The sequence below is a fragment of the Polyodon spathula genome, chromosome 3, assembly GCF_017654505.1.
Source record: "Polyodon spathula isolate WHYD16114869_AA chromosome 3, ASM1765450v1, whole genome shotgun sequence".
Taxonomy (NCBI): domain Eukaryota; kingdom Metazoa; phylum Chordata; class Actinopteri; order Acipenseriformes; family Polyodontidae; genus Polyodon; species Polyodon spathula.
In genome coordinates this window covers 91,267,738-91,287,469 of record NC_054536.1, presented here as the reverse complement: position 1 = coordinate 91,287,469, position 19,732 = coordinate 91,267,738, and the positions used below count along the sequence as shown (strand labels likewise).

General features: G+C 37.5%; 1 protein-coding gene across 3 annotated transcripts in view; it reads right to left on the bottom strand.

Moving 5' to 3' along the window:
- The window catches only part of LOC121313642 (beta-chimaerin-like), a 98,196-nt gene that overhangs the window by 47,490 nt on the left and 30,974 nt on the right, over positions 1–19,732 (bottom strand). For all 3 annotated transcript variants that reach the window (XM_041246383.1, XM_041246381.1, XM_041246382.1), the window contains exons 2-3: positions 9,550–9,588; positions 5,110–5,165 (exon numbers count right to left, since the gene is read on the bottom strand). In XM_041246383.1, coding sequence (XP_041102317.1) covers positions 5,110–5,165; positions 9,550–9,588 — 95 coding nt within the window. The remainder of the gene's footprint in view (positions 1–5,109; positions 5,166–9,549; positions 9,589–19,732) is intronic.

Sequence of the window (19,732 nt, the reverse complement as noted above, 5' to 3'; positions counted from 1 at the left end):
AAAGATGTTATATGAAGTTGACAAAAAAGCTACATTTTCTTTACCTAGGGACAATGTCTACCTAAAGAACCTAGCATGTGTTTCACATGATCATTTAGAGAATATCTGCCATCTCTAATGATTTACAGAACGATTTGTATAAATCCCAGCTCCCCATGTGTGGGGAACATTTAGGAAGAACACAAAATCAAGGTGAGCATTGTCCAGTGCTGCAATACCAAACTCAATTCAACAAATTCACAGCAGGACAAAAATCCTTTTCTCCTCATTCTGGCACGACTCTTGCTAAAGTACAATAGGACTGCAATGCTGTGAACCTTGCCTGCTAATAACCCTAGATTGCAGTCCTAGGTGGAGAACGGTTTGCTCAAAATAAGATGTGTTGTCATCAAGTGGAAGCTTCTTCTCTTCAGTCTTGGTAAAACACTGGTATTTTATGGTATTTTCGGTTTTTTGGCAGGTATGTACACTATTACAACATGCTTAAATCTCATAAGTCATTTTTAAATAAATTGAACTTGAAGTAACAATTTACTGGTAATATTTCACGTCAATATACCCCCAATGATTTTGGCTTCTTAAGTGAATCTCCCTCTACTTTAAAAACAGTAGGTGTAGAAGATAGTAGATACATAGTACTGTTGTATCTGAGAAACACGATCAAGGGTAGCAATGAAAATGATACTGAAGGTAATCATTTTTATTAACCAAGGCATAATCAATAATGTCTACACAGTCTGGTAACATTATTGATAAAGAATGTATGTGTTTTTGGTCACTTATGGTAATCATTCTGGCTGTGGAGTGATACACTACCACTGTCAACAGTTAACCTTGGTCTATCTTTATCTAACTAAAATAATAATAATGATGTTGGTAAAGTATGGCTTTAACTAGCAGTGAAATAATCAGTGCATAATCTCTGACAAGCAAAACATCTGCAGTAACCCACGTTGTCGGCATTTCATTTTGAACATGCATAGTCCTCATCGCTTCCTCAGTTAGGCTCACCATTTTAATCTGCAGTAACCCTACAGCGTCACACAGACTTAACTGAATCCGTCATGATGGATGAAGGCTCACTTTTTGCTTTATACAGTAAGTTTCTACTTTCACTGGATACATTTACTGTTCTCCAGTACAAATTTCTAGCAGTTTTTCTTTTGTGAACTTCTTTTTCTTTGTTTGGAAATACAAAATAAAAATATATTAAAAACAAATATACCATAAATCATAAATACATACAATGGATATGACACAATATATACCAACATAATTATACACAGACAGACATAGGCATAACAATAGAGAATAATAACAAAAGTATCAGTTAAAGTTTGTGTTTGTAACTGAAGACACACGTGTTGTGGCTCCTAGTCGTTGGCTGAAATCAGTGCTGCTGGTTGAATCAACATCCAAATAGGTAAGTGGATTTCCCTTAATTTGATAGTTAAAATTGTCGTTTACTGAGGTAATTACACATGCACTTAATAACTGCAATTAAGTTTCTTAACTGTGCAGGGCTGTGTTGAATTGTGAGATCGATTATAATATTGTGTTAAGTATACTGGATCCCAGGGACAAAACATGCTTCACATACTGAAGTACTTGCTTCACATACTGCTAACCTCTCCCCCTGTACTGCCTGCTACAAACCTCTTCCTAAATTGCCATTCTCTGACTGACAAATCTCTGCTTCTCAACAAACTTAACTGATACTTAATTGATCTTCTCTGTCTAGCAGAAACCTGGCACCAGAAATCTGGTAAATGATAAGCATTCACTATATCCATCCACCCCAAATGGCTACTTGCTCTTTGCCAAGCCACACCTCACTGGTAGAGGTGGGGGCACTGCTGTTATTGCTAACTCTGTTCTTGCTGCCTCAACCTGCTGCCAGCCTTCTCTTCATTTGAGCGATCAAGATCCCCTCTCCCATGTCTCTCACCCTTGCTGTTATCTATCATCCACCAAAGAATAACTCTGCTTTTATTGCAGAGTTCTTGCAATTCCTCTCCCTAATCTACACTTCAACTGACAAAATTCTATTCCTAGGTGATTTCAACATTTATTTTGACTTGCCTTCTTCCCCTCTAGTGCCCGACTTTGTCACGCTCCTGGACTGTCTTGGACTCTCTCAATCTGTCAATGTTTCCCCTCACACCCGTGAACACACCCTGGATCTGCTCATCATCAGTGATCTTGATATCTCCAATCTCTCAGTCTCAGATATCTCTCTCTAACCATTTTGTAATCACAGCCAATATTACTCTTCCTGCACCTTCAACTACGACTGATACTGTTATTTTCTTCCATCCCAAAATTCTGCTGAATCCTATATTATTCTCTGAATGTGTCTCTTCTTCCCCTCTGACTGGTACTCTCCCGTCTTCAGTCAATGATGTGGCGATCACCCTTACTCAGATCATCGACACAGTTACCCAGCTTACAACCACAGCATCGAAGATACACCACAACTGTCCATGGTATACCCTCGAACTTCGACTGCTTAAGTCTGTCTGCCGCAAGTCTGAGTGCAAATGGAGGTCGTCTGGAATAACAGTCCACAGAGAGATTTGGTCCGATCACCTCAGTAGCTGCAGGCGTGTGCTCGCTACTGCCAATGTGACGTACTTCTCAGAAATTATATCTATTGGACATGGTAAACCAAATACTCTCTTCAAAACCATTGATCAAATCCTGCATCCAGCCACTAACAAATCCATCTCCCATTCTTTCTCCTCTCTTACCTGCCATGATTTCTCCTTTCTTTTGGAACAAAATCGACACCATTTATTCTACGCTCTCCTGACACAAACCCAGTATAGTACTTGACCACCTTGACTCCCTTCTGATTGCCCCTCCTGCTCTTTCTTCCTTCTCTCCTCTCCGACTGATGTCTCCAGCCTACTGTTGAAATCAATTACTGCCAAGTGCCCCTTGGACTCCTGGCCAACAAATCTCGTCCGTCTCTATGCTTCCTCCTTCCATTATGCACACTCTCAACCTGTCCCTGGATTCAGGCTTGGTTCCTGCTGCTCAAAAAACCCTCCCTTGACCTGGCTGTCTTATTTAACTTCTGTCCCATATCCAATTTTCATTTTCTCTCCAAAACTCCAGAAAGGGCTACAGCCAGCCAGCTGATGAAACATCTCAGATAACATTCTGCTTGAATCTCTGCAGTCTGGCTTTCGGCCACATCACAGTACTGAAACTGCTCTGCTCCGAATTGTAAATGATCTTCTGCTTAATGCTGATGCTTCCTCTGTCCTTGTCCTCCTTGACCTAACTGCTGCTTTTGATACCATAGATCATAGCATTCTTCTTGACCGCCTTCAGAAGTACACTGGGATCTCTGGAACCTGACTCTCCTGGCTGTCTTCTTACCTATCTGGATGCATGCAGTCTGTCTTCTATGATGGAAGCAGTACTAACGCAAACCCGGTCACCTGCGGTGTCCCTAATGGGTCTGTTCTTGGGCCTGTTCTCTTCAACATCTACATGCTTCCCTTGGGTCACCTCATTCACCTTCGTGCACTTCTGTATAGTAACTTCTCCTTTGATGCCCAAATCTCCTTTGTAGTCAAATCCTCCTTCTACCACCTCTGAAACATCTTCGAAGGTCCATCTCTACCTTTCCCTCCCGGATGCAGAGATATATACATTCATCTCCTCTCAACTACTGCAACTGTCTCTACGGTGGTCTTTCGTCACATGCCATAAACCGATTGGTTCAAAATGGCGCTCCTAGGATCCTTACTAGATGTAAAAAACATGATCTTACCCACTGTCCTGCCCAGCTGCACTGGCTATCTGTAAAGTTCAGGATTACTTTCAAAATACTCTTGCTTGCCTACAAGGCCCTTCATCACACAGGTCCAGAGTATCTCTCCAACCTGCTGACCCGCTATGTCCCTGCCTGCAAGCTGAGGTCCTCTGACTCTGGCTTGCTTGTCATACCCAAGCAAAAGTGCAGCACACTCAGAGAGCACTCTTTCAGCTTCATGGCCCTAACTCTCTGGAACTCTCCCCCAGCTTTAGGGTGTGTAGCTCGCTTCAAATCAACTCTCAAGACCCACTTGTTCTCTCTTGCTATTAATGTTCTTTAAGCCAGATATCTGTTATTAGCTGCTGTCTAAATTACTATTTTAGGTTTTTCGCATAATTCTGTATGACACACGCATCCACAATGTTTACAATGCACATCCTAGCCTTGTATTTAATGTATTTGCATTGTTTTTTTTGTTTGTTTTTTTTTACTGTTCACCATCTTGTAAAGTGCTTTATGATGGTGGTCCACTATGCAAGGCGCTATATAAAATAAATATTGATTGATTAAATAAAATTTAAGACAGAGCCTTTAAAGTACTTGCTGCACAAAACCTAGTATTAACTGTGACTGGGTTGGCAAAGTGCAGTCTTGCCGTAGTTCAATAACATGATATGAACTAAATAACAAAGCCATACAGAATTAAAACATATGCCAGACTCAACCCATCCTTTGAAAATAGTTTTCTGAGCTGCTGTCACACCCGCTATGAATATGCTCCTTGACTGGAAAGAAAGGGTCAGAAGGAGCACTCCAGGACACTGCGGCACCTGTACTCCAATTAATTTAGCATGACCGAAGTCATAAATTTCCAGACATGTGCACATAGGTGGCAGCTGTTCCTAGAGCGCATCCTTGGCATAAAGGATCAGGGACAGTTTTTATTTGAAATTGCCAACAGGGGTTGCATAAAATCTATGTGTCAATTTAAAATGAATCAGTTGGTGTGCCAAGTTCTTGGAAGATGTAAAGATGTTATCCTGGAACGCGAGTCAACCTTTACCATCAAAAATATCATTCAAAATATAAACACCTCTTCTAGACCAAGGTGGGTATGCAAGAAGGTAGAGAACCCATCAACAGAAAGGAATTATTCCAGATGAAAGCTTGTGAAATTTAAGAGAAATGTCAAAACAGCTATTTACTTTCTTCTGTACATCCATTGCATTTGCTATAATAGGACCCGTTCGAGGAGAAAGAGCTTGTTTATTGATACCACAAAAGGGAAGCTTCTAGTTTTAAAAAGGAAATGAAATAAAAGATTTAAAAGTCGTACTCACCTCCTGGGGGCAAATGATCCTTTTGGGGCGTGGGGCTTCTTGCTGTAACTGGTACACTGTCCAATAAAGAAAATCAAGTTTAGGAATGCCATTACATTTTCTGACATGAATACACATGTTTACCAGCCATTTCATTAATTTTGTATATCTTTTTAGAACTGTGGTCTCCCTTTTCAGTTCAGCGTTACACTAAGTGTAATTCCCTATGCCCTTCTTCCATATAATGTGGCACACGTTTCATCCCCATTAAAACCTACTTGCCACGGACTATATACTAATTCATAATACTTTGTCATTATTAAACCTCTTATAATAAGCAGTCTAGGAGGGTTTTAATTGAGACAGATGAGCTAATTTAAAATAAAGCACCTAGCTTTCCAGCATGTTTTTTTAAATGATATGCTGCTTACCACATCAATAGAAACAGAAGGAAAATCAATATGGTGAAAGTAATGAGAAATGGTAGACAATAAAGGTTTGCCTTCCAGTAACAATTCACACTGTAGCTGCAAGTCAGTTTCATTAGTTACTTAGGAAAGGTAATGATATGTGTGACAGGGAAAAAGAAGATGAAGTATTCAGTCCTTATTAAATAGGTGGCCCGCACACTAACGATGAGGTCCAAAATGAGCGGAAAAGACAGCAAATCTGTGTTAAAGCCATTGTGACTGGTGTAGGCCAGCATGACTTGGTTTACTGCTGTAATATATATATATATATATATGCATTCTGTGCTATGGAGGTGAAACACTCAGGGAGACCAGATGGGATTCGAAATAGATTTTAAAATCGTCAACAAAAATGAAATAAAAGAACAGAGAATCCCTGTTTGGGAAGGGTTCACGCCAAAATACATATAAAATAAACTAATTCTCTCTCACTACACTTTCTTCTCACACACTCCTTTAGACTCACTCTGGGTTATCTCACTGTTTCGCAGTTAGGCTCTCTCTTCACCTTTCCCTCTGTCCCTCACAGTTCCTAACCCATTCAAGTCCACATGCGCTCTCTTGCTCACGGCTATCTACTTATAGCCTCCAAGGGACCCGCCCCCTACACGCGCACACACACTCCAGACGCACATGCACACACCCACAAAGACCCACACTAAAGACGTGCCCTGAACCTGTACAATACACAGAACATTAAACGAGACATAACATACAAGACAAACAATGTCCCGGATGCCGTGGGTCATTACAATATATCTCAAGATATCTTAAATAAAAAAATTGAGGTTTGATACCTTCGAGATTCTGAGATGCCGGGATACCAAGCAAACTAGTGGAATTTTAGTATAAGCATTCTATTGTGTAAACATAGGCTTTAGTATAATGGGGGAAAGCAAGTGTTATATTCGAGACGTCAGTTTGTGTTAAGGATTGTGTTTGCTTTTATCCCACTAACCATGATGCACATTGGTTTCCATAGCAGTTTATTAATTCACTTTTAAAATGTACATGTATAATCAAGGTATTCTTGGACACTTAGTAAGTTGGGTTCCCCTTTTATGATGTTACAGTACCAGTATATATCGAACACAGTCTTATTTTCGATACTACCAAAGGAATCTTTTGAGTTTACAAAAAAAAAAGCCAGCATACAAATTACAATAACACCCAGTTAACAATCCAACAATCTAACATAGTATCTGTACAGAACAAATTAACTGATGGCACCAATATAACATTTTTAAAAGCAAACTGGGTTAAAAAACTAGCAAAACACAAAACAAAGCCTAGCCCTTCTTTGGGCACTAACTAAACAGGTTAACAGTGTAGTCCTATCTAACGCAGGGCAGGGTAAGCCTGTTCCCCTGCTTAAACCAATTACACAAACAACCTAATCCAAATCATCATCCAGCACTATTACTGTCAAAACCTGTACCTTTGTTTTGTTATCAGAAAATCCTTCTTTGTCCAACACACTTTTCCACTGTTCAGTTCTCTCCTATCTCTCCACTTTAACCCTCATCACCAAACAGACAAAATGTGACCTTTTGATTCTCCAACTTGATCAGTTGCATCTGATCAGCATTTACCCATTCATTATTCAGTTAACCAATTGTTACTTTTGCTATGATGAAGTGTATGTGGCTATCACCAGGGTCCTAAAGCCTCTAAATTAATGTTCAGCACATACGCATCATCACATACCCTCCCCCTCCGCAGAACCCCGTGGGGTTGGGTATACAAGATTTCTGCTGGCTGTGAAAATCTAGACAGGAAATCAGCATTTACCTTTTCTGTGAATTAAGTCAAAACAGTAGGGCTGTAATGTTAAAAACCATCTGGTTATTCTCGCATTCATGTCTTTCTGATGATGCATCCACTGTAATGGGGTGAGGTCTGTAACCAGTGTAAATCTCCTTCCCCAAAGATAATACCTCAAAGAGCCTACTGCCCACTTGACAGCTAAGCACTCCTTTTCTATTTTTTCTTTTCCTTGGTAGGAGCTTTCGGGTCAAAAACAAAATGGGATGTTCCTCTCCATCACAGGACTGTGTTAACATTGCCCATATACCCATTTCTGAAGCATCTGTTTGTAATATAAACGGTTTACCAAAGTTAGGACTTATCAAAACAGGCTCAGAGCACAGTGCTGATTTCAAGTCTAAAAATACCTTTTCAGACTTTGCTGACCATTTTATTATGTTAGACGTGGAAGCTCTAGTGAGTTCTGTTAAAGAAACAGCTCTTGAGGCAAAGTTTTCAATAAACCGGCGATAATAGCCAATAAGTTCCAGAAAGGCTCAGACTTGTTTCTTGTTCACTGGACGGGCAAAAGACAAAATAGCTTAAATTTTGTTTAGCTTTGGTTTAATTAAGCCACATCCAAGTGGAAACCCCAAATATTTTATCTCCTGCAGAGCGAATGCACACTTTTTTTTATTAGCTGTTAAGCCAACTTCCCTTAGCGATCTGAATGCCGCTTTCACCTTGTCTACATGAGACTCCCAATCAAGGCTAAAAATGACCACACCATCAAGGTGCTGCATAGTGACTATGTGGCTTGAGTACCCTGTTCATAAGCCTTTGAAATGTAGCTGGTGCAGTCCGAAAGGCAACACTGTAAATTGGAAAAAACCCTGTGGAGTTACAAACACTGTTTTTTCTTTTTTCTCTGGTGACAATGGCACTTGCCAAAAGCGTTTGGTCAAGTCAAGAGTGGTAATATATTTGGATTTGCCCAACCTTTCCAGCAATTCATCCACCCTCGGCATTGGGTAAGCATCGAACTTTGATATTTCATTCACTTTTCTGAAATCCATACAAAATCTTATAGTTCCATCAGGTTTTAACACCATCAACACTGGGCTGCACAAGTCACTGTTTGATTCCTCAATTAGATGTAATTCCAACATTTTTTTAAAATTTTATTTCTTTAGCCAGATCGTCCTATTTAGACTCTGGAATTTGAAAGGGTTTCGTTCTGACCCAGGCTCCCACAGGGGTAATAATACTATAGGATATAAGATTAGTTCTCCCTGGCAAGTCTGAAAACACACTGTTGTTTCTATTAATTAGCTCTTTAATTACAGTACTCTGTTCCGCAGTCAAATGCTCCCCAATTTTTATTTTACCCGGAGTGCAGTACTGTGTCTACTAGAGGTTCCCTGTCTACCCAAGGTTTCAGAAGATTAACATGGTAAATCTGGTATGGTTTCCTTTTCCCTGTTTCATACACCTTATACACCAAAATCGTGTGCATGTGAAGGCAGCTAACACTTTGTCTCCAGCTTTAAACTCTTAGACAAGCACCAGCATTATATGCCGTCTTTTGTAGTTCTTGCGCTCTGACCAGATTTTCATTTACCAGACTGCTGACCTTTTCCATTCTATTTCTCATTTTTAATACATACTCAACCACGTTGTCCCCTCTAGGTGACGTCTCCTCCCACGCTTCTTTGACAACATCAAAGATTCCCCTCAGCTGTCACCCATACAACAATTCAAATGGCAAAAAACCCAGTTCTTTCATAACTGTGGACATAAAGGGGCTCCCTTGGTCAGTAAGGATCTCTTTAGGGAAACCTATATGGGAAATATATATGAATGGTTCTTTGAAATGAAAACTGAAGCTCCATCTGACAATCACTATCAACTGTATTCTCTGTTAAAATATTTGTCTTATTTAACCTATATTATCCCTCTTCAACCATTAGCTAGGGTTTGTTTTAGTGTCACTGTAGAGAGAGAGAGAGAGAGAGAGAGAGAGAGAGACAACAGGCAACAGTTTAATAAACAACAAAATCAGGTTGGGTCCAACACTACAATGCTGTGCAATGACTTTCAGCTTTCTTTCAAAACTCCTTCTTGTATAACCCTATGTACCAAATCTGCTCTTGTCATTACCACAGGCCACAAATTGGATTCTGGTCAAATTGGGGAGGTGCTTTGCTCAGAATAGGGTTAATGTAAAGAAAATAGCAATACTCACGGTATGACTTCCATATTGGTGGCTGATAATCTTCAGCATCTAGGAAATAAAGACAAAAAACTATTAAAAACACAGAGTCAAAATGCAAGACTTTGCCTTTTTTCCATTAAAACCCTGGTACTGTTTTAAAAACATTCAGCACAGTTTATGGGGGAATCTACTTTCTGTCATTTTCTTTAAATTAAAGTTTTCAAATGTAATGAAAGGATATCTAATTTTTCGCAATCACTTACCTCAATGTGGCATAATCAATAACTCACCAATCTGCAGTGAGCTCTATGAACCACAAACAAATGCAATTATTTTGATTGTGCCCTCAGGCCTGAACTATCAAATACTGCTGAGGTGAACTGATATCTCCTGGGGGGAGGGGGGGGGGGGGTATTTAATGTTTATTTAACCCCACTTCTAACTGCATCAAACTCCATTAATGTAATGACTGAGTCTCCAGGCATGAGAAAAGTATACAGCTATCTGTTCCCTACCCTTTCCTACTGTAGGGGCAATATTATACAGTACGGCCAAAAGTTTAGCATCATCTAGAATTTTAGGATTGAGACATAATTTTAAAAAAAAAATGTATGAACACAATTTAGATCTGTAATCAAAGAAATTACAAAATGATATCACAAACTTCTACTGGAAGCCATAATAGTTGTACAGTATTTCATGTTAGATTTCGAAATGTCACATTCTTTTAAATTTTTGTTAAATATGTGGAAAACAACAAAGTGGTATGTAATTCAGTATGTTAACATAACATTATTCAGCAGGTTTTATTCAACTTTATGAAGCAAAATGTGTTAATTCTATAGTGTAATGCAAAACCTTTGGTCATAGCCATAAAGTACACTGTTTTTACTAGGGTGGGAGAACAGAGCGTGATCGTGTTCATCCTCTAATGGAAAGATTTTGTTTGCTGCAGCAGTTTTTAAATCGATGTAAAATGATCTCAGTAATCTTCAAATGAAAAACATATACATATATTAATATATTTTTTTGTCTGCTACACATCTGTCCTAGTACGTTTGTGTGGTTTTATGTTTAACAGAGGTAAGAAATTTGTACGAAATTGCAGTGTCCAGTAGGAAAAAACAACATCAAATATAGCCTTAAAATGTTCAATACAAAAAAACACCTAAGTTACAAGACCTTGCAGTGTCTAAAAAAATTAATAAATAAATCCAAAATACGGATTGTGGTGTAACAGGAAATCATAATCAATCAGAATGCAGAGTATATCATCTGATCCAAAACTGTCAAACTCTTCATCATCTGAACCTTCGTCACTGATGATGCAAGCAATTGTCTGAATCATTAATGCACAGATCAACTACTTCTAGGCAGTTTTTTCATGTGAACCGCGATATTTCCCTTTAGGCATTATTTCCACATAGTTAATAAAAAATGAAAATCAATGATGAAAATTTCATTTTCAGCTAAAAGTTGTGACTATGTTCAAGCATCTGCTGTGTTTAGTTATTACCATACAGCAGTGAAAACTAAGGGTGATGCAAAACTTTTGGCCACAGCTGTAATTCTGTAGCTGGCACACTCAAGCTTTTCACATTTTCACTTCTGATTTTTTTGCATAAGTGGGAGAAATTTTGAAGCTGAATGCACAACGAATTCTTAGAAGTTTTGTGTCAAAAGGATTTTGTTTATTATCCCTTTGTTTTCAAGTCAGTGATGTTTACCAATTTAACAATTACATTTTTTCTCACTACCACATTACACATGAACTGTTTTGCTTGTTGCTATCTGTCATTCCCTACTGTCTTCGCTGACAAAATGTCAGTCTCCTTGTCTCTGATATTCATTTATATTGCAAACCACGTCAATCTCATTTTTATCTTCTTATTCTAATTAAAAATGAATTTGCTGCCTCAGCAGTCCAATGCTTTCAGGCCTGTCTGCATCACTCTGCAATCGGTTTCAATGGCATCGGAAAGTTTAATTTGATATTGTCAGATTTAGTCCACGATCTAGATCTCAGAAGAGCTTTATTTTAAAAGTTAGCTGCATTCCCAGGCAACAAATTGCTGCACATTAAAAATGCATCAAAATCATTCTGGGAATAAACTGCCATACAAATTGACAATGTTCGTGAACAATCCAGCATAAATTGTACCCAAAAGATTTCAACACGCATATTATCCCAAACATAAAAGATTGGTTTGGTTTAAGTTCAAATTCATTTGAATTCAGTTCCTTGTTCCTAAGATCCCATTTCAGACTTCTCCACTGCAATGAGTTTATGGCTTTTCTTATATTAACATTGTTATATTTTGAATTTTATGATAACCAAAAATGACTACCAAAGGAATACTTTCATATATCCTTTGCTTTGAAAACACCAACTTTTCAGCTTTGAAATCAACAAAATGTCATTACTATAGTAACCATCCATCTTTACTTTATTTATAGATCTGAGTGGTCAATGGTGTGTCTTGGGGATTTAATGGTTTGGTCTAGATGTAGAGGTTAATGCTAATTAGTAACCACCAGCATGATAAACCACTCAGCTGTAAACATAAAACATTGATTATAACCTGAAAGCTGGATTTCAAGGTCAACGCAATCAAAAGAAATGTCCTGAAATATAATTTATATTTAACCAGACATGAAATACCCAATATATATGAATAGGATGTAAATAGACCGGAGCCCCTGTGTTATTTTAGGCCAGGAACGATGATATATAGAGCTCTATATTTTCATTGTCTGCTATTTTGTGTATCATATAGCCCGTCCCCATACTGATCGCACTGAATTAAGACATAGAAAGATTATCTACATCTAAAGATAAGTATCTACTTATTTCTGCAACGAAAACGCTCCTTTACATGCATGTTAACCTACTGTACATGCCATTGATTATAATCAGGCTACTCTAAACATCTGCAATGAAGAATGATAGCCAAGTGTTTTTTTAGGGCGTTTTTGTAGATTTTTCATAGCGTATACAGCGGAATATTAAATTAGGAGAACTGCAGTTATTCCACAAACAGGGGTAGGTGAATACCTAACAAGTGTCCCAAAGCAGTGAAATGAGCACAGCACTCGATGTAACTCCATGAAGTAATCTATTTTTATAACCAGTACAATGTATGAAAAAGACAGTACATTTACACTGGAATTAACCAGAGGAACGGTGGGATTCAGCCATTCATCCTGTTCTTGGATCGTTACACTTGAAATGATCTTTTCACAGGCTTAGTAATTCTGAAACTACTTTTAAAATAGTGACGGAATTATTACAGTTGAATCCTATCCTATTTGGAACAATGTTAGATTACATAGCTGTAAGTATATTTAGAAGATCCATTAGCATACTTACAAATACTAGCTTGATGATCATAGATTTGAGTGATATTTTACATCGTCTTGATATATGGTTAAATATTATTATCAGACTTTCCTAAAAAAAAACACTTTTACACATTTGTTGTTAAGTCTCTGTTTCAAAATAGGCACAGCATGTGACTTCTTATATGAGATTATATAATGTAATGGGAGAAGACCTTTCCTTCTGGCTATTATGGATTTAATCAGAATTAAAAAAAAGAACAGAAGAAAAAAATACTCTGAAGCAATGAACACTGTTCTGTATGCAGAACTATAACTGTACTACTTAGGGTTATTTAACCTTAAAAGAGAATCTATTAGCTACAGTATCGGTACTACTTTGCTAAAAAACAGATGTTATCAAGTGTGGTAAAGCCCCTGGCCAGCGTTGGTTTACGCCCTCAAACACTTGACCCAGGCACAACAACTGCAAGTTTTTAGGCGCTTTTTTGCGCACATTTATTAAATCAGACGAAATCAAAATACAAAACAAAAGCCTAGCTCCAACTTGGAGCACTAGCTAAACTTTTCCCCAGCTAAACTAGTATGGGACTGCTAAGTGGTTTACCCATTTCAAAAACACAGTTACCAGTTTCTACAGCACACAGTTACCAGTTTGTACAGCACACAGTTACCAGTTTGTACAGCACACAGTTACCAGTTTCTACAGCACACAGTTACCAGTTTGTACAGCACACAGTTACCAGTTTGTACAGCACACAGTTACCAGTTTCTACAGCACACAATTACCAGTTTGTACAGCACACAGTTACCAGTTTGTACAGCACACAGTTACCAGTTTGTACAGCACACAGTTACCAGTTTGTACAGCACACAGTTACCAGTTTGTACAGCACACAGTTACCAGTTTGTACAGCACACAGTTGTAAACCATAAAACACACAGTTGTTTAAACGCCCAGCACATAGTTGGTTAAACAGCCAACCCACGGAACTCAATTACCCACAAACAGACTAGTACTCTACTTCACCCACCACCAACACAGACAAAGACCAGCTTTTATATACAAGCACATGGCACTAATTACAAACACTCAAACAACAATTAAATTAACAGCCTCCTCAAATGCATCCAGGTGTTTCCCATTTCGCCCTAGAGGCTTCTGGGACATGTAATATTTTAGGCCTTCGGCCATGACACCTCCCCATGGCCAGCAGAATTATCACACACACAGTGAATACCCAGCAACTATACAGACAGGGCTGTCACCCTGCCACACATGCTTATTTAAACATAAATTAAAAAAAATGTCTTTAGCACAGACTTTTAAGACTCTATTAAATAATGCATTTAAGCCTCAGGTTATTTTGATTATTTTTATGATGTTTTGTTCCAGTCATTAAAAATACATTTTGTTTTCAGTAGCTTCAAAGAATGTTCCTTGTATGTATAGATCGCATAAGCCTGGTCTTTGTAGAGCAGAGATAAAGGACCAGGCTAATTTCTCTACATCCCCTATCTGTTCTCAGTGATGTCTTAACCACCCTTCTCCTATACAGTCGGTGGCATAATACAGTTTGACAGCCACTGTGTTGTTTGTATCTACATCAATGGTCATGAGAAATTTGCTCAGGCTGTTGGACTTTATTACATTGAAAACTGTATTCCATGCATGCTAACACTCCCTATATGGTCAGGACTGTCCCGATGCATAGGAAGAAAGTCCTGATTTTTATGTTTGGAAACTTTTTACAGCTCTAGGACGTTTACTCTTGCACCTGTTTTGATTGCTCTCTCTCTCTCTCTCTCTCGACCCTCATGCTCTGCAGGGATTTTGTTCACATGACCAGATATGTCATATCCAGTCATATTGGAGAAGCTTATTGCTTCCTCACTGCTGCTGCAATATGATTTGATGTGTATGATTTTGAGTAAAATGTGGGAGCCAATGGAACGTGAAGGACTTGAATTAGCCACACCCTCCATTTCCCTTTTCGTTGATCATGGTTCTGAGCTGTACAGTGTATTTTCAGTTGAAGAAAACTAAAATGAAAATAGCCAAAAACAAAAAAATAAACACTTTCCTTAATAAAATAGTACTAGAAACTGGAAAATGTTTTAAAACTAGAACGAAACTGAAACGAAAAAATAAATATTTCGGGTCCAGCAAATGAAAATGGCATCTATCACACAACAACAAAAAGAAAGTGCTTGTTTACCAGTGACTGGGGTAAAAAAAAAAAAAACTATTATTTTATTCTGTGCAGTACAGCTAGTGAAAACCACACGTTCTACTCATTATGATAATGTCTTATGCATAATTTCGTCCACAAAAGGACCTTTATTTTATGTGAAAATAATTATTTTACCGATTTACATTTTGTGCACGATACGTTGTTTTTCTCAATTAATTTTGTGCATATAATAGAATTTGCCGTTTACATTTTGTCCACAAAAAGCAGCTTATGCATTCTCTTTTCTCTGTAAAATCACTTAAAATAAAGAGACAAAATACATCATTACGTGGACAAAATGCTCATTATGTTGACAAAATACATACATTTATGGACGAAATGTAGATTACATGGACAAAATATACCATTTTATGGACAACATTTTGTCCACATTATTATGTATTTCATCCATATAATGTACATTTTGTCCACTAAACGTACATTTTGTCAACATAGTGAGCCTTTAGTCCAGTAAAATAATTTTGTCCACATAAAGTAAAAGTATGATTGCCTTTTGTGGACACAGTGAAATCCATGTTTGTTTACATGTTGTGCATTTCCTTTTGTGCACAGAATGTATCAGTTTGTGCATTTTGTGCACTAAAGATCCTTTTGTGGACAAAATGATGCATGAGACAAACGGCGCCCCATACATAATAGTGCCAGCACAACTTAAACAGTGTTTCATTCGAATTTGACAGATTACAGATACCGTACACTTCCTTAAAGAGATAATTACATTCATTTTTCTGCTAAAAAGCTAAATAAACAAACTTATGCAATTCAAGTTATAGCTATACAATAATAAGATAACACTCATGATTTCATGATGGGTTGCATTCATTTGTGGGGCAATAATTTAGTGAAAAACAGGAGAGAAGAAAAGGAGATATTGCCAATCAACTGCTTTTAATTACTTGATCCCCAAGGCCAGACAACAAATTATAATGTGCGTATTATTATAGAGAAGTGAAGACTTAGAAAATCAAAGATGTTAATGAGACTGATAAAATGAATGGAATGCTGTTGAAGGGAATTGATCTCTGCTAGCCTTTGATCCATATCTACCTTCACCTAATCTCATAGGCTAAGGAGCTCAAGCAGCTCATAAAACGCTTACAGACAGCACACAAACTGCTTTGTAACAAGGGAAGTGTTCTTTTTTCAAATGCTACATGTATTGAATCGATAAAACATATACACAGATTACACAACTGAGCACAGGCAAAACGAGGGATGAATGTTCTGAATGAATTCATGTTTTTGATATGAAGGGAAAGACCCTTTAGGGTTTACAGTTTATTTATGATGGCGAACTGTGGCATCTCTCTGGTTATTTTGGATGACCTGAATCCTATTTATCACAGTGGTTCCATGGCTGTGATTTTTTGAAGAGCTTTTGTCCTGGTTAGTTTGGATGACATTTTTAGACAGTTTCTACAATAATTAATTTCACCGGCTCATTACAGATCAAACCTGTTTTCTGATAATAAAAATGTGAGCTAAATACCTCTTTTATATAACTAGGACTTGTTTATCAGTACTAGCAGGCTGAAAGTCCATCCATACAGTGCTACAGTATATAGTACATTATTCTGCACTCACATCTACTGTACTATACATGGCTGTGAAAAGGCATGACAGTGTTTAAAATCGCAATGCTGCATCCCACTGTGACAGATTTTTCAACCACTGGGGGGGGAAAAAGCTCTTACTTTTTTTTTTGAAAAGGAAGATTGCACAAATAATAATTACAGTTTCGGTAAATGAATACTATATAGTACAAATGGGCTAAAATCCGAGCACACCACAAAGTGTACAGCCCTCACAGCACTGCCTAGATATCCCCAAACAAAGCAACGATACAGTGCTGTACTTTTACACACTCACACATTTGGCTGCAGTTTGTATTTTTCTATAGTAAAACTAAATTGAAGTGGAGGTTTAGGGTAATTAAACAAAGAAGGTGTTCTTTTAACACTCTTAGGTAGTGCCTTCATGATTGTATAGTGGTGGCACAAAGTCAAAACAAGAAATGAGAAAAGTAGAGAAATTATACTGAAAACCTTTTTGTTTTAATAATATATATGGGCTGTTTTTTTATTGTGGTGAATGATGTGGTAATTTACACTAATCCATGGCCACTGGTGTTTGGTTATGCGTCGAATGCTGAATCCCTGTGAAGTACACATTCAGAGAAGGCAACTTACTGAGTTTCAATCTACCAGAGTGTGATTTATGTTATGAAAACCATTTGCTTTATACTATTAATGAACAAATACACTTAGTAGCAGTACTGCCACTTCTCTCTGTACAAGAAACCTTGCATACATTCTTCAATTATGTGCATTTGATTTTCTTTGGTGCATCGCATCCCAGTTCAAGGAAATTCAGGTGCCATAATAAAACCATTTAACTTTATAAAAAAGAAAATAATAACGACACTGCAAACATGAATGACACTTTGTAAGTAAGCTAAAACCTAAAAACATTTAAGCAAATATTTTTATAACAGTGTTGTGCAATGTATAGCACCCGAGTTCCAATGCTAGTGTATATGCTTAGTCAAAAGCACTGCAGGACCCAGGTCAACATTAATGTTACATGAATATTACCTAATAACAATCAACAATTATCTGATAACTAGATGTCATAAAGGCTGTCTGCGGGTGCTTCTTTGTAGTTTGAGGACAGCGTATACTCACTGTTTACGATACACGATTCTCACTTTCATCTATGCAGGTTGTGATTCTATAAACAACAATGTATTATGTATGTGAACATTACAATGTTTATTTATTGATGCTTAAATAGGACTCCAGGCAGAAATCTCCTGGCGATAGACATACAGCTAGTGTGTTTGTCTTACTGCCTAGTATTTTATTTGCACACAAAAGGTCTTTGTACTGGAATGTCTGTCTAAGGCTGGCTTCTGTACCTGCTTTATGCTCATTTCCTGAACAATACACTAATCCTCACATATCGATTCTTCCTCCTTTTCTGCAAACTGCATTTATTTGCCGTTTGCCAAACAATGATTTATTCAGGTGGTTTCAGTTGGTTTTGAATTCTAAAAGAACAATGTTAATCACAATGCACTCTCGACCAAATGAACTGCACTGCAATCGGAAACCAACTGCCAAGAAATGCAGAAGTAATAATATTGACATATCTGTGTGTAATTGTCCTGAAGCTCAAGTGTTGTATCATTGCAATTGGATACTAGTTTTTCAATTAAACGGATTTAAAAAATGCAATTCGTTTTGTAATGTCCCATATAAAAGTTTACTAAAGTAGGTTTGTAATGCAGCTTCTCCATACTTTTCTTATGGTTAATACTCTGCATTTACAACTTTTAACATGGTTTGCATTGTGTTTTTTTATATGCTTTACTAAAGCTCCGTGGGCTTTAAGATGTTTACCCATGCTTTAACTATGATTTATTACACTTTGCTGTGGTTTTAAAAACCTTTATAAGGGATCTCTATTATACATTACAAGTGAATAAAGTGGCTGGCTGACATCTAGTCTATTAGGCTGCTGACTCTCTCTCTTACAGTAGTCCAGGGAAAAGGGTTTAATGGATGTGCACTTTTCTTATCATTTCAAATGTTCTGTTACCTTAGTAACCTGGGCCCTGATTATAAAAGTGTACAGAAGCATGTTCTTACTAAGTTTCCTAAGATGTGCATTTAAGGAACTTCACGGGATATGGCTTCAAGGAACGTAATGGTATGGGTCACTAATACTCTTTTGATGCAAAGTTCCTTTCACAATTCACAACACCCAAACGAAATTATTGGCATAAAAGTAATCCATAGCTCTGTACACCTCAACTGATGTTTTTCTTTTTATACATATTTTATATCGTCAGGTTCAGCCCTTTGATATCCAAACACAACTGTGGACCTTACAATCTGAGAGCCACGTTCTTTGTGCTTTATGCTGTTTTGTGGTTGATGTATGTATTTTCTCATGATCAATCAACCTACCAACTATAGTACACAGTTTGTCGTCACTGTTGTAATTGTAGTCTATGGTTTACCTTTAAAAGAAATAAAAACAGCATTACCTTTACATAACCAAGTTCATTGCTAAACTAAATACAACAGTTTCATATTTTTAAAAATGAGGGGGATATAATTGGCTTATCACTGTCTTCTATGTAACCATAAATACTGTAATGACCACTAAATGCATTGATACCAACACTTCCCTAAATGCTGGTACAGTAGAACCTCAGAGTTAAGAACACCAAACTTACGAACTGACTGGTCAATCGAACACCCCACTGTTCGCTGGAAGTATGAAATCACTCAACCCTGCCTACAATGCAACCAGAATAAAAAACAGCAACGTTAACCTACTGAAATGGTGAGAACTGGGAAATGCAAATGTTACACTTTAATTTGAAAAAAAAAAAAGTAAAACTTGACACTGTTGTCATACATGGCAATGGGAATACATTATCAATAAACTGTCAGCGATATTTAAAAAGGCAAAGAAAAAAATCCAACAATTTTCAAAGAAGTCGAAAGACAGCAAAGCAGTAAAAACAGATGGATCGTACTGAAGATGATGTGCTTGTCATACGAGTGCTGGATACAAGTGCTAGTCATACGAGTGCTAGATATGAGTGC